At 36.9% G+C, this 13,770-nt stretch overlaps 2 protein-coding genes across 4 annotated transcripts in view; one reads left to right on the top strand and one right to left on the bottom strand.

Moving 5' to 3' along the window:
- LOC115758958 (cytohesin-1) overlaps positions 1-13,770 on the top strand; it is a 43,539-nt gene that overhangs the window by 11,700 nt on the left and 18,069 nt on the right. The window lies entirely within an intron of this gene.
- Positions 10,782-11,598, bottom strand: LOC115758963 (C-type lectin 37Db-like). The gene is made up of 2 exons (XM_030699766.1): positions 11,499-11,598; positions 10,782-11,433 (listed from the first exon to the last, which is right to left on the bottom strand). Exons 1-2 carry the CDS (start codon positions 11,571-11,573, stop codon positions 10,876-10,878), a joined length of 633 nt encoding a protein of 210 aa, XP_030555626.1. The 5' UTR covers positions 11,574-11,598; the 3' UTR covers positions 10,782-10,875.

The raw sequence follows: 13,770 nt of genomic DNA, 5'->3' as shown, positions 1-13,770 counted from the left end.
GTAATTATTTGCATGTAAAATAATTTTCAAATTTTCTTGTAACTTGAAGACTTTTGATGCACACACGTTGGCATTGGGGGAAAAAACGACTTTGAAAATATTCGCACGGACAAGCAAACTTTTTGTTAGCATTTAATGAAACTTAATATTTTTGTTGAATTACTTAACAAACTGTTGCCGGGTGCGCAACAAAACTAACACAAGGCGCGTGCAAGTTAATTGTTTATTGTTTCTCCTCGTATCTGGTGGGTCGCGCTGTGTAATGTGACGATTTCAGATTTGAGATTTTATATTTCGGGCACGAACGACCAAATGGCAACTTCTGTAGGCCAAAGTCAACAACAGACTTTTTGCTGTAATGCAATACTGAACTTGGACAATTGTTGTTGTTGTTGTTGTTGTTGTTGCGCTTATTAGTGCTCTGCGAAAACTGACAGCAAAACAACAAACAATTCACAGACAGCCGAAAGCAAAAGGCGTGAAAATTACTTCGAAGGCTAAATACAAGCGAATGAGTCGTGCAGCTGCTAAGAATTGTGGACATCGGGGCAAATCCAGACCCATTACCAGGCCCCATTACAAGTCACATGTGTATTTGAGATGCAGCGCACTTTGGCATCAGTTGAAGCGCAATTTGATTAGTTTGAGATTAGAAAATGTACAACCAATTTGCACGAATGAAAAAATGCACAACAAAATAATTAAACAGATAGTTAATAATAATTGAGAGCTAGAAAGATTTCATTATGATTCTCTATCTTTTTAAATTCGTCTAATTTACAAAACGAGAGCTTATAATTGAAATGAAATAGTTTCAATAATGCCCATTGTCATTCCCTGTACACATGTAAGTGGATAAAACAGATATAAGCATCAAATCCCTTAGTAAGTAAGCCGAGTACAGGGTATTTCTACTTGAGAGTTCAATCCCAAAAGGAGCATAAGCCATTTTAACTCGGTTTATGGCATAAGTAATAATAATAAAAGTATATTTTCAAGATTAAGTTCAGGGTCATTTATTAAGTAGATAAATGAATAGCTTACAAACGAGTAAAAAGGAAAAACAAGTGCCCAAGCACAAAAGAACTATTAAAATTGCAAAGTTCTTCATGTTAAAAAACATTTAAAGATAACTAGAAAAGTGGCATGAAGTGTTTTCAGAATTGTTGTTGTTTGCTTTCGGGGGGTGCCTTTTTCATAAATCTATAAAATAGAAGCGAGTCAGCGCCATTAAAGCGGGCATAATTAATTTAATAGTCCACGGACACGGCACATAGGTAAACAAGGCAGCAGCAGCTCTCCCTAGAAGGCCCAACAGAACTGCATATGGAAACCGAAGAAGAAGCATGCGTGCATGTGTGCGTGTGTATCTATATATCTACTTGTATATGGCCCTAATGTGCCTTTACTTTGGCTAGACAATAAAAACTACTCGCACTCGTAACAATATTTTCCATTTTCCAAGGGCAAGGCAACCGGAGACTCGATGCCCTCATGCCAGCCGCCAGTCTCAAGCTAATTGCATGTGCCATATCCGAAGGGGGGGAGGCGGAGGCGAGGGCGGGGTCAGTGTGTAGCAGCAGTCCCTGTCAGCCAGACTGGCAACACGAAAATAATAGGCTATGTGGCACTTATTCAATATAAAGGGGGCTGTGCGCTGCTTGAAATGAAAAGCAAACTGCCAAAAACATTAAAATTGAAAATATTAAGTTGTAATAGTGCAACGAAATTGTGGAAATACTCGAGCAACGACATTTCAATGCTCTAGACAAAACACAAAATAATGATCAACTGAAAACAAACTATTTTGCAAGATTAAATAAAAAATAATAATTCTACGCAGCTTTCAAATAATAGAGTGATGTGAAAAGCCTAATTGATTAAATCTTTTAAGTATATATATTTATATACTTAAAGCAAGTCAAATGTTATCTGCCTGACTAAAGCTGATCTAGAAGATAGTTTTTTTTTTCTTTAGATTAGAAACAAACATTGATTTTGATTTAACCCCACAGCCCGATCATTCAGTTTGAGTTAGTCGAACTACCCCCAAAGCAAGTGTAGCTCGCATAGTCAATAGTTTGCCAATGCATTTGGCATAGAAACTGCAAACGATCGACCGACCGACAAATGGCGTCTAACTCGGGTTTTACGATTCGAACTGGGAACTTCCTTTTTTGGGCGCCTTTGCGCTGTGTGCGCTTCGCCAGCTGCTGCCATGCGGCAAATGCTAATTATAACAAAACGACGATAGCAAAAAGCAATTTTATTACATTTTCAACTTCCTCTCGCGTGGCAGGCAACACACCGAGAAAAACCCTTAACCAGCCCAGCCAAAGCAAACAAAGCAATGGGACAACCTTTGAACCGGTTCGCCGGCCTCTCCACCCAGTTTCTACATTTGCATACAGATGGCGTCAATTTTAAAGGGTTCGAATTTCAAATGCGCATATGAGAAATGCTAACTAAACCTTAAACTATTCAATCGAATGTTAGTAACTGATAATCTGATCTGATTGACTAGCAGATACCCTGTATATGTGCACAAACATGCATAAATCAATATAACACACATTCTCATACAATTTATATATATAGTATATTATTTCTTAAATCCTAATGAAATTATGATACGTTATCGATCCTATTTTATTCTAAAATACTTATCATAGATACATTTGCCAAAACTATTATATCCACATTTACCTTTTATGAGGAGAGGGTATTTATATATTGAACTATTCGTAAAAAAGGGCGTCGGGCGACCTTAACCCTTAGGCTAGGCACCAGCAACATCGCGTAGAAATGGTCGCAAAACTGCCTGCGACCTTTCTGTCTGCCTTTGACGTTAATGTTCATGTTGATTTTGATGTTTTCGGTCGACGTTGATGTCTTTCTCGTGCTTCTGCTCAAGCTCTTGGACTTGCACTTGCTGTAATTGCTGTTGTTGTTGTTGTTGTCGCAGTCTGGGGCGTGTCGATTCGCTGTCGCCTTATGTCGGGGCAAACGAAGATCAATGACTCCGCCACGGAGACCGAGACTTGGACTTGGGAATCAGCCTTCGCTTCGATTTGTCTAGGCTGACAGCGGCCAGCGGGCAGCAGCTCTTCATTGTGCGCAATTAAAATACATTTTAACAGTTGTTGTTGTTGAGCTGACATTTGTTTTTGTTATTTTTATTGTTTCATTATTATTTTTTTGGTCTGTTTATATTGCTGCTGGCGCTGTGACTTTGTTTGTGTTGCCATTAAATTAATTTATTGTAATTGTTTTTATTCAGAGTCGCACACACTTTGGGTTAAGTGCGGTTTTTGTGACCGTTGCGGAACTGTTGTCGCTTTCTATTGTTGCGATTGTTGCTTTTATTTATTCGCTTAATTCATTAGTGTTTGGGTTTTTGGAGCACATATATTGATATAGATTTGCACACATAGAATAAATTAATTGTGAATAGCAAAATCTCACAATGGTTTAGTCAAGAGTCCCCGTTCTAATTGTTTCCATACAAAACGAAATATGGAGTTGTTTTTTTTTTTTTTACCAGTATATACGTGATTTACCCATTTTGAACCTTATTTGCAAAAACACTCGTCAAAAAGCAACTAGTTCTTGTGGTTTCTGTTACAAACTTCGCCTCAATATTTGAAGAGCGGTCTTTGACAGCACATTTCCAACAACTTGGGTGTTATATGAAATGCTTTTAGGTGTTGCCTTCTGTTTGTTTGTTTGTTTGTTGTTAACATGTCAGCTCACTATTGACTCAAAATGACTTCGATCACAACGGGCGCTCACTGTTCACATTGCCAATACCCCCATCTGCACCTCACACCCGACTTTTACACCGAGTTAACATCCGCTGACGCTCGTGGCCAAGTAAAAAGTACACTTCATAGATGTTGTATCAACTGCATGAGAGCTTGAGTATGTGTGCGAGTGTGTGTATGAATGTGTGCATGTCTACCCCAGTTTATGGCACTTAACTAGCTCTAATATGAGTATCTTTTTTTATATGCCATCGTTTATCTAGTGCTTTGTTGCGATTTTCTTTATCTACTGCTGATTTATGCCGCCCAGATACTTTGGCTGCAGCTCCAGCTCTGTTACTAGGCACTGCTACTGTTCCCATATTCCATTACTGTTCCCACTACCGCTCGCGTTCCAGTGGCTGCTTGTGTCATAAACACGAGTGCAAAAATATTGTCGCTGGTGACTCAGTCCACAGCGTAGCGAAGTACAACAAACTAACAGATACTTGCAGCAAAATGAATGCGTTGCATTTCATAGGCCCGTCCCAGGGTCTATCTGTGGCCATTTCATCTAAGCTGCAATGCGCCAGCTGAAGGAGAAGCGGTGTGGCACCATGCAAATGCCAGCTACAATGAGCTGGCACTCAGGGCTGCAGGATGACAAATGGGCTTAGAGTAGGGGGAGGGGTCGGAGAGTGGGCTGTTAATGCAACAAGTTGTTGTTGATCTAACTGTTTGCAGTCTTTGTTTGATTTGCTCATTTGGTGGCACTTGAGCAAAGTTGTGCCAGCTCGTTTGCATCTAGATGGTAATTATGCGAAATGTATCTTACAGATACTTGACACGCGTAATTAGCCTGTGCCACAGCAGCTCACTGCCTTCTTTTTGCGTTGTTATTTAGTTTCTTGGTTTGGTTCTCTTTGGACTTTGCATTCCTTGTAATTGCGTTGACCTCGCCTTGTTTATGCATTCGATTATTCAAATGCACGCAATTTGCATTGGGTAACTCGAGGCACTCTAACAATTGTGTTTACAACAACAAGAACTCTGCATAAATTTCAGTGTCGCATTTTACATTGCAATTTCGGGCAAATATCCCAATATTGAAATTTGTGCACGTCGTGCCCGAGTCTACTGACTCATAGACTCTGCCTAGCGTAGACGTTGACTCACTCTTTGAACTCGCACTATATGCATATGGATATTTGTCTGGCCCGTTGCGCGTTTTACTTTCACAATGCCATTTTTTGTTGTTGTTGTTGCTGTTGCCTTGCAGGCTTTTAGCCGCCTTTCTGTGTCAAGAGGCTCAGTTGAAACTGCAGGATATCCCCACTTGCTGCATACTTCATCTTCAAAGGGGCTGCAAATGGTTTTACCATTAGGCACACGGTCAGGAGTTTTTACTTAACAGCTTGATAGTTTCATGAACTATACGGTAGTTGGGCACTAGATATAAGCCGTTATATAAAACAATTTAAGGTGTCAATAGTATTGCATCTTTTGAAAAAGCTTTATAAACAATTTTTTGATTTAGGAAAAATATAATTTAAGACAAGAGGGATAAGTCCCCATCTGAAGTATTAGTTTGCTGATGCGAAATTCTTTGAACAATCTGTCTGGGTTAGTTCCTTATAATTGGCTTTTATCGATAAAATATAGACATATTAATTATGGACAATCGTGTTATTATCGTTTATATTAAGTTTAAAGGAAAAGGCTACACATCTCATTAATAATTCATTAATGTCTACAGCACTTTTAAAACAAACTTATATACGCCCACTATCTTTGCTCAGAATATTCTATATTACAAATTTTGATTAAGTAGAATATTTAGAAAACATTTTAGATGCACTCTATTTGTACAAACACATACAAAAAAAAACTAAAAAAAAAGTCTCAAATCGCATAAGAATGCATTTATTGTACATAACTGTCCCCTAGCTGGATAAATGGATGGGGCAGGTAAAATTTGGGGCAGCTTTTGAAAGCAGCGCACAAATATGCATTACGACTAAACGAGAAATAGTTTGAAGGGTTTCCCCCAAGTGGGCGACGACTCAGTGTTTTTTTCCCCTTCGATCTATAGAAATGCACAAAAAAAATCTAAACAAAAAAGAAAAACGTGCGATTTGCTGCACGACGTTTTTTTATTATAATATTTTGAGCTTCCCCAAAAGTGCAACTCGTGCTGTTTGTTTTTTTGTCGTTTAATTTGTTATTTATGTTGTAGCTGCTTCATGCGTGCCACTAAACCAGTGACGCTTCGGAATCCACAGAACGCTAAATATACAGATGCAGATGCGGATACAGCTAACACTAAAGATAGAGATACAGATGCAGATACAGACAAGCACAGATATATCTTACTTGGGCGCGATTTAGTCATGTAAAAACCATAAATTAACTTGAGCATTACATTTTATGGCCTGACCAAAAGCGTGTGTAAGGGGGGGAGAAAGGCTGTGTGTCGTATTTGGCGGCTTGATTATTTGCTCAACCCCAACCACCTACCGCCATTCAGCCCCGATCGGTAGACATCTTTTGTGAGCGCAAAAACGTAATTAGGTGAAACTGTTTAAATACACGTGGGAAACAATTCCAATTGCAGTTGTGTGTACTAAGCAATTTGTGTGCCACTTTTTATACACACACACAGAGAGAGAGACATTTTTATTGTGCATTCAATTTCCCACACACTGCGGTTTTTGTGGTCATATCAAATATCCACACCCATTTCTATAGTATACAATTCAACTAAGTAGCCGACTACAGTTGCAGGTATTTTAATGATCCACAGCTCACGTGTTTGGTGTGATCTCAAGTTAACTTTAAGTCAGCTTAGATAGCTGCAGCTGAAATGATCATTTCAATCCAATTGTAGCCATAATTTGTGCTCTCATTAATTGAAAATAAAAAGCACACACATTGCAGGGGCCTGGTATTGAACAAATTAATAACGCATTAACGTCAAGACGAGCGTGCAAAATAAAAAATAAAACTAATGTGTGAGGTAAAGGTACATTTTACTGCCCTGTACTTAAGGTTCAGTGGAGCTTAACATGCTGTAAAATCTGGTCATAAATACTTTTACTATTTCTCTACCTAAAACTCATAGACATTGTTTGTTTTAAATTAGCGCTTGGCAATAAAAACGTTGCGTTCAAACAGAAAATTCGTGTGGACATATTTTTAAATAAAATAGCGCCTATTTTTACCTAACTATCTCAAATATCAATATCAATGTACATTATCAGTATCAATGTAATTGGGCTTCTTTAGACGCATGTACGTAAATGGAAATCCAACATACACTAGGAAAAAATATCAAAAATTCTTTGCCTTTACGACATCTACAAAATCCAGATCTCATGATTTTAGTCTATTTCTAGTCGAACTTAACTAAAAACAGAAGCCACATGATTTTAGTAAGTTTTTTTTGTCAAACTTTTAAAAGCAGTTTCGGATCTTTTATATGTACCCACAGGGTATCTCATAGTCGACTCCAATTGGCATATAAAAAACGTTCGCATAAGTATTAAGAGCTAATTTTTATACTTATATGAACCGCATGCCGCCAGCTCATTACGCATTTTGTTTATTTTCTGTTGCCTGTTGAATTTCTCCGCCTTCAGCTCTTTCTTTCTCTCGCTCTTTTTTTTTTGCTATTTATTATTGTATTCCACTTCTTTTTTTGGATGTCAATAAAATAAATTAATGCGCCAAGCAAAAGCGAAAGGCACTTGCGAATGCTTGGAAAATCAAAAGAAAAATATGATTTATATTAATTAATTAACTCAAAGTGAAATATTCACTTGTCGTGTTCTTGAAAAATCAAATAACAATTTGTGGTTGGTATTTGGTAAATTTTCTTTTTGATATTTGTTTAGCATTGGCTTTGAAACTTGTCGCCTCCGGTTATTATTCTTAATTAAAACCGTCGGCATTTCAGTCTGCTGCGACATGGAATGTATTTCAAGAGTAAACGAAACGCATGACTCATCACCTCGTCTATCTCTACCTCTATAAGCATGTGCATAACATTCTTAACGATGCACTGGCCAGAGCGAACCATTCAATGACCTTGAGAATTTTGGCAAATCGCAAAGAAGAGTGAGCATATACTATATATAAGAAAGAAAAGCCCCAAAAAAATTAAATGCAATTTGTCGGTGACAGAATTCTTAAATTGCATCTAATTACAGCTGCCAAAAGAGAAGTGACAGATAATCCTATACCCTGTACACACTAAAAGGGGCCGATTGCTTATAGTCATATTTTTCATGTGTGAAAGCCTTAAACCTTGAGTTTACTCAGAGAGCTGTCGGCTTTGTAGACTACATTTATTTTATTCATTTTACCGATTTACGGATTACATATGGATATATTATATATTAAAAGAGCTTAAGCATCTAAATATAAATAATTATGCCTTCATGTTCATCATGTCACAATAGACAGTAATAATATCATAAAATTCTCCATCCTGATATGTTCTTCTAGTGCACTTAACAAATGTTTTTTGTCCCAGCAGAAAAAAAGGATTTTTATCTCTCATAACTTGAATTATGCAACTAACATTATTGTGAACGTCCACATAAACGTCAATATTATTATCGTTATGATAAGCTATTTATAGATACAGTACGTAAGTGGGTTGATAATCTATTTATTGAATGGGTATGCGGTAGACAACTGGCAGCCAAATGTTATCGTCAGCCATCCATTCGGAAAATTCCCTGACAATTAGAATGTTTTGAAAAAGAAAAATATGGAAATAATACGTAGAAAATGGGAAAATGTCGTGTTCACATCGTTTGACAGAAAATAATCATTGACACAGAAAATGAGTTTTTAAATCCAAAACATATGTCGGAAGCGACAACCAAAAATAAAAATGCACCAATTCACACGTAGAGCCACAAGATGCAACTGCAACTGCAGCAATAGGAAGACGCACGAGACCGAAAGAAAAACTCAAAACTAAAACCGAACGCGAGGCGTATAAACAAAAGTCTAAAGATACAAAAGTATCTGCGACGCAATTTCAAACAACTTAAGAGTGCATTGCAGTTATTAACACGCCGCGGAGTTGAAACTGACTGCTGACAGCTATTTTCAAGGACTCTTCCACAAAATGTATATACATTTCACTTACCATACACATACACACACACACACATGCACACACACACACATATGTTAAGTTTTTAAAATAGGAAAAGTCATTGGGCTGCTGCTTGTGCGGTTCGGGTTTTGGGTTCAGCCATAAAATTCTCAATTTTATAAACATAAGAAAAGTAAGCAAAAGATGCGCGTGTCTGACGACCCAGCCAAAAACACATTTAGGAAGCAACACACACACTCGACACACACATACACACACACAGCCAAACAGTCAGACAAAAGAGCACAAAAAAAAAAAAAAATAGAAAACCAAAAAATAACTCAACTGAAAGAAAAAGTGGCGAATAGAGACAAAAACCCAGTGCGGATATCTTTTGCGTGTTCAAATCACGTCGCAGACAAGGCACGTCGTCTGGCCAGGGCGGGTCGGGCTAAAACGGGGCAGGCAATGGCAAACGGAACTCACCAGATCCCAGACTCAGAAGACATTTATATAAACTTCTGTACGTAATCCTATATGGTATTGTCCTGTCTGTGCTGGAGGCCTTTGCCCTCTATTCCTTTGTCTCTCGCTCGCACTTCATTCAAAATGGAAAGTGTTTTACACGATAAACGGGGGGACGGCTAATCAGTTTTGAGAATGCAATTGTCTCTTCTTAATATTTTTAATTTATTTTTATTTATTTTTTTTTATCGTTTTGTCATTTATCCTTCTTCGAAGTTAATCATATTGACAGATTTTTTATACATTTCAGTTCTTATATAGACCAGTAATTTATTTAGTTTAATGTTATCATATTCAACTTTAAACAAGCAACAAACAACAAGTTTTCATATCAATTTTTTGTCTGAATTATACACATATTTCTTATAGATTCCCCCTCCTCTCCACTCTGTTTGACTTTTTGCTCTACAATAATGCAGATTAGTTACGTTTATCTTACGAATTAAATTTTGTTGCAATGCCAACGACTTGTTAATGTCGCCGCAGCGTTCTCTGGGCTTGTCTGGGCTAGCCTTTGTTTGACTGATAAACTCATATATTTATATACATATATAATTTATATATAATAATGAAATATGTATATCTAACAAAAACATCCGCTTCAGTTTTGCAATATGCCGCTTTTATCAACCACACAAAATTCAAAGCATTACATTTCATAGTACTTAAATATGTACATATATTTCGTTTCGAGTCTCTAATCAAATTAAATTCCGAAAAGAAAGGAAACCTCGCTCTCAAAATGTTAATGCCATACGCTGATTCTGGGAAACAATCATATCGCCAGCTCTTCCTCTGCGCACTGTTAAGCAGAATTTCGTTTTGGTATTAATTTTAACAGAAACTGGTCGCACAACTTTGTGTTTTTTCATATGCTAAATACTTATTATTAACACCCTTTTGAAAGCCAGCGCTAACCTGTTTGATCAGATCATTTAAAAACAAATTTGTTCAGTAACATCATCCAATAAAAATAAGCAAAATGGGCTAGATTCCGTTGTAAGGCCGAACAAATGATTCGACTACGCTAAAAGGTCATGAGTTGAGTTAATTAGTTTTTCTCCAACTTGCTGGCAGAAACTTTACCCTTTTGCTGAGTTGGAGAATTTTGTTATCACAAGTAACCTTATACATATTTAACTAATTTTTAAAAAGTCTGGGATAGAGTAGACAATTCTATAATAGCTTGCTTATAAAACTTTTAACATAATATGTATGCTTTTTAAAATATTGCGGCTTAGCTGTAATTAAAATGTTTTCACTTTAAAAATGAGCCCAAACGGCTTGTTTTTACATGTTAATTGCCAGCTAATATGCATGGTAATAGAATTAACGAAGAATTACAATGAGAATCAAAACACAATTCTGTCACCTTACGAAATATAATTGATTCAATTAGTACATTTATCTCTAGCAGTTGTCAAGAACATAATTTGATTTGATTTATTACTGAAGATTTAATGCATAAGCTTTGCTAGACTCATAGTGCATAACATCTCACTCTATGAGCTCACATATATAATTATTTAGATATTCGCAGCTTCGATCACTCATACGTACAGTCCCATTAATATTTTGTAACTCAACGCAATGCTCATCTCCATTGCACTTTTCTGGTTTGCCAATGTGCCAGTTAAAATATGTTGAAATTTCGCCACGACAAAATGAATGATATTGATATTTAACGTCAAGATCAGTTATATCGACCCAATAATTGTTTCGCCAGTCGATGTTGAGATCCTCGACCATCGTATCGAACTCAGCCTCGTCTCTAATACCATACAAATGCGAGTGCAGCTGATGGCACCTATGAACAGCTTCATACCAACTGACCTTATTTTGCCCGTTTGTTCTGTGATAGAATCTGCCATTGAATCGCTTAAAGTTGGCGTCACTTATTGTTATTTCATCTTTCGATTTGTTAAGTTTATCTAAAGTACGACTGTTAGTCCTCGAATTTGCCGCCGCACAAGTTTCTATGTTAACCATCTGCCTTAGTTTCGGCTGAAACTGCTCGGTACAATATTTATTACATTGGTGGTCACAGCGATTATTCTTAAATTCAGAAAATTTATATAGTTTACCATATAATTAGTTTCCAGTTAGGCTGCAACACTTACCGAACTTCCTGTTAAATTACTAATGGTTAGTATCATTCCCAAGACCATCAAATATTGCACGATTTTCCAAGTCATGATACTCAATCTAAATGTGAATCGATACTAAAACCCAATTTTTTTCCACTGTGGCACGACACTAATGCTTGGTAATGCTATATTAATTTAATTTGGCATGCCTGAAAATACCCGCCTGAAACTTTCTTCTTCTTAGAGGCTAAAAGTTAGATGTTACGTTTATCCTCTTAACCACAGTTTTATATAATAAATTTTCACAAGCATTATTTATATGCATCATATTTTTATTGATATTTTCTCTTATTTAAATAAATTGTTTACATCCCAGTTAGTGGTTATTTTCGTTATTACAATTGACAGATAAAATTATTTAATGTGTCGCACCTCGTGACTCTCATGTGTGTATCTCCATTATCTCTGTTAAGCTCCACGCAGCGGTTAAGGTTAGACTTGGTATTCGGTTCGTCTTTATGCCAATTAAAGTAAACAGCCTTATTGCCCGTAGTTAATGAATTAAAACTCTCATTCGATACAAGATTGTTAGTGTCTGTCCAGTAATGATTTGTATCCTGCAAATTTTGGACTACGGCATCATAATTTTCGGCAGATTCCAGACGAATCAGATGGGCTCCGAGGCGATGGCATGCTTGCGCAGCTCCAAACCAACTAACTTTTTCACTTCTTTCAATATAATAATATGTGTTTTGGATTCTTTGAAATAATGTCGATGAAAAGTCCCTTTGCGTAAACACTTGCTTATTCACAGCGCAAGTCCTTGAAAGTTGACTGCAATCGCATTGAAGCTCCGATTGTTTTTTATCACAGGGCTTTGGAAAATAGTGGTTAGTATTTAAATTATTTATTGGGTGCGAACAATTTACTTACTAAAGTCTCCAAGGAACTCATAACAGCAAATATTAAAAAAAATATTAAGCATTGTTTCATCTTAAAAGCAACGTAACTAAATTCTAACATTTTGGCTGTGAAACGTTTATCAAACTAAACTAAATGATATGGTATGGAATCGAATAGATTTTAATGTGCCATAAAATTTTAAATAAAATAGTTTAAATTCATTTAGAACGCTTACAAACATTAGACCGTTACTTTTACAACTGCGCTACCTATTGAATTCAGTTATGTAAGGGAACTGTCAGTTTAGATGTGTACTTATAAAATTTCACAATCAATCAATGTTTCTATCAATTTAGAAAATTGAATTTCATATGTGCTCTTGACCCACGGCCTATAAAAACAAACAACAAGCTTGTGGCGAATAAATAGTACAACTGATAAACTAGAGCTACGGCTGGACTAAAATAAGATCTTTGGACTTTAACTTCTTCACAGTTCGCTCGATACGAAGGACAAGTCCTATTTGTCGGCCTCAATGTTTGTTTATTAGTCGATCTGATGTTTGATATTGCCATCAATTATCGATAGATCGCTAGCTGCTTAACACTAAATCATATAAGTTGGTCACTCTGGTTATTGAAACCGAATGTACTGTCATTTAAGGTGTGCCCGGTTTCCGATCAAGTTGATTCTGCTGTGTTAACTCGAAAAACAGTGTGACCGTAGCTTAAAACAGCGCGCTGTGCGCCTTTGCCAAAGTCAATTAAGCGAAATAACATGAACCATTTGGCACAGTCGATGGCAGATACAATGCATAAACAGATACAGAAACGGAAAGCCCCAATCAATAAACGGCATAAAAGCTACTAAGTATCTAGATGTATGTGTATAGGGCAGGTGGTCTCGAGGGACTGAGAGGGTTGAGCGCCGCGCATAATGTTTGTTATAGGAGTCAGTGCACCTGTTGCTGCTTCAATGACGAAGGCAGGCGCCATAAAACTGACGCATGGCACCCATGTGCTGCTATCCCACAGATACTCGACTACCAACATGTATCTGAGCGTGTTCTGTCTGTTTGTGTGTGTGTGTGTTTCATGTTTGTTGTTTAATATGCAAAACGCGTGTAACTGCCATTTAATAGTATGCAATAGAAATTCCAAAGAAATAAACAGAAAAAATTACCCATTGCTTTATAGCTAGTTTTTGTTCTAAGCATTACAAAAATGTGCTTTGTTGTGTGTCTACAGAATGCGAGTATCTGTATCTGTGTAAATTACATTGGAATATAAATACTCGCCAAGTCAGTATGCGTTGCCGTATCTTAAATGAGCTGTGGGAAATGCCCGCCAAAATAATTAGTTTCACATTGAAATTGGTCAGCACGTAGCCCCATAAGAGTTGA

The sequence above is a fragment of the Drosophila novamexicana genome, unplaced genomic scaffold (assembly GCF_003285875.2).
Source record: "Drosophila novamexicana strain 15010-1031.04,08,12 unplaced genomic scaffold, DnovRS2.1 tig00000193-arrow-pilon, whole genome shotgun sequence".
NCBI classification, from domain to species: domain Eukaryota; kingdom Metazoa; phylum Arthropoda; class Insecta; order Diptera; family Drosophilidae; genus Drosophila; species Drosophila novamexicana.
This window is presented reverse-complemented; position numbering and strand designations above follow the sequence as displayed.

Coding starts and splice junctions, on each gene's coding strand:
- LOC115758963 (XM_030699766.1), bottom strand. CDS start 11,573: ATGACTTGGAAAATCGTGCAATATTTGATGGTCTTGGGAATGATACTA. Junction 11,434..11,498: donor GTAATTTAACAGGAAGTTCG/GTAAGTGTTGCA, acceptor TCTGAATTTAAG/AATAATCGCTGTGACCACCA.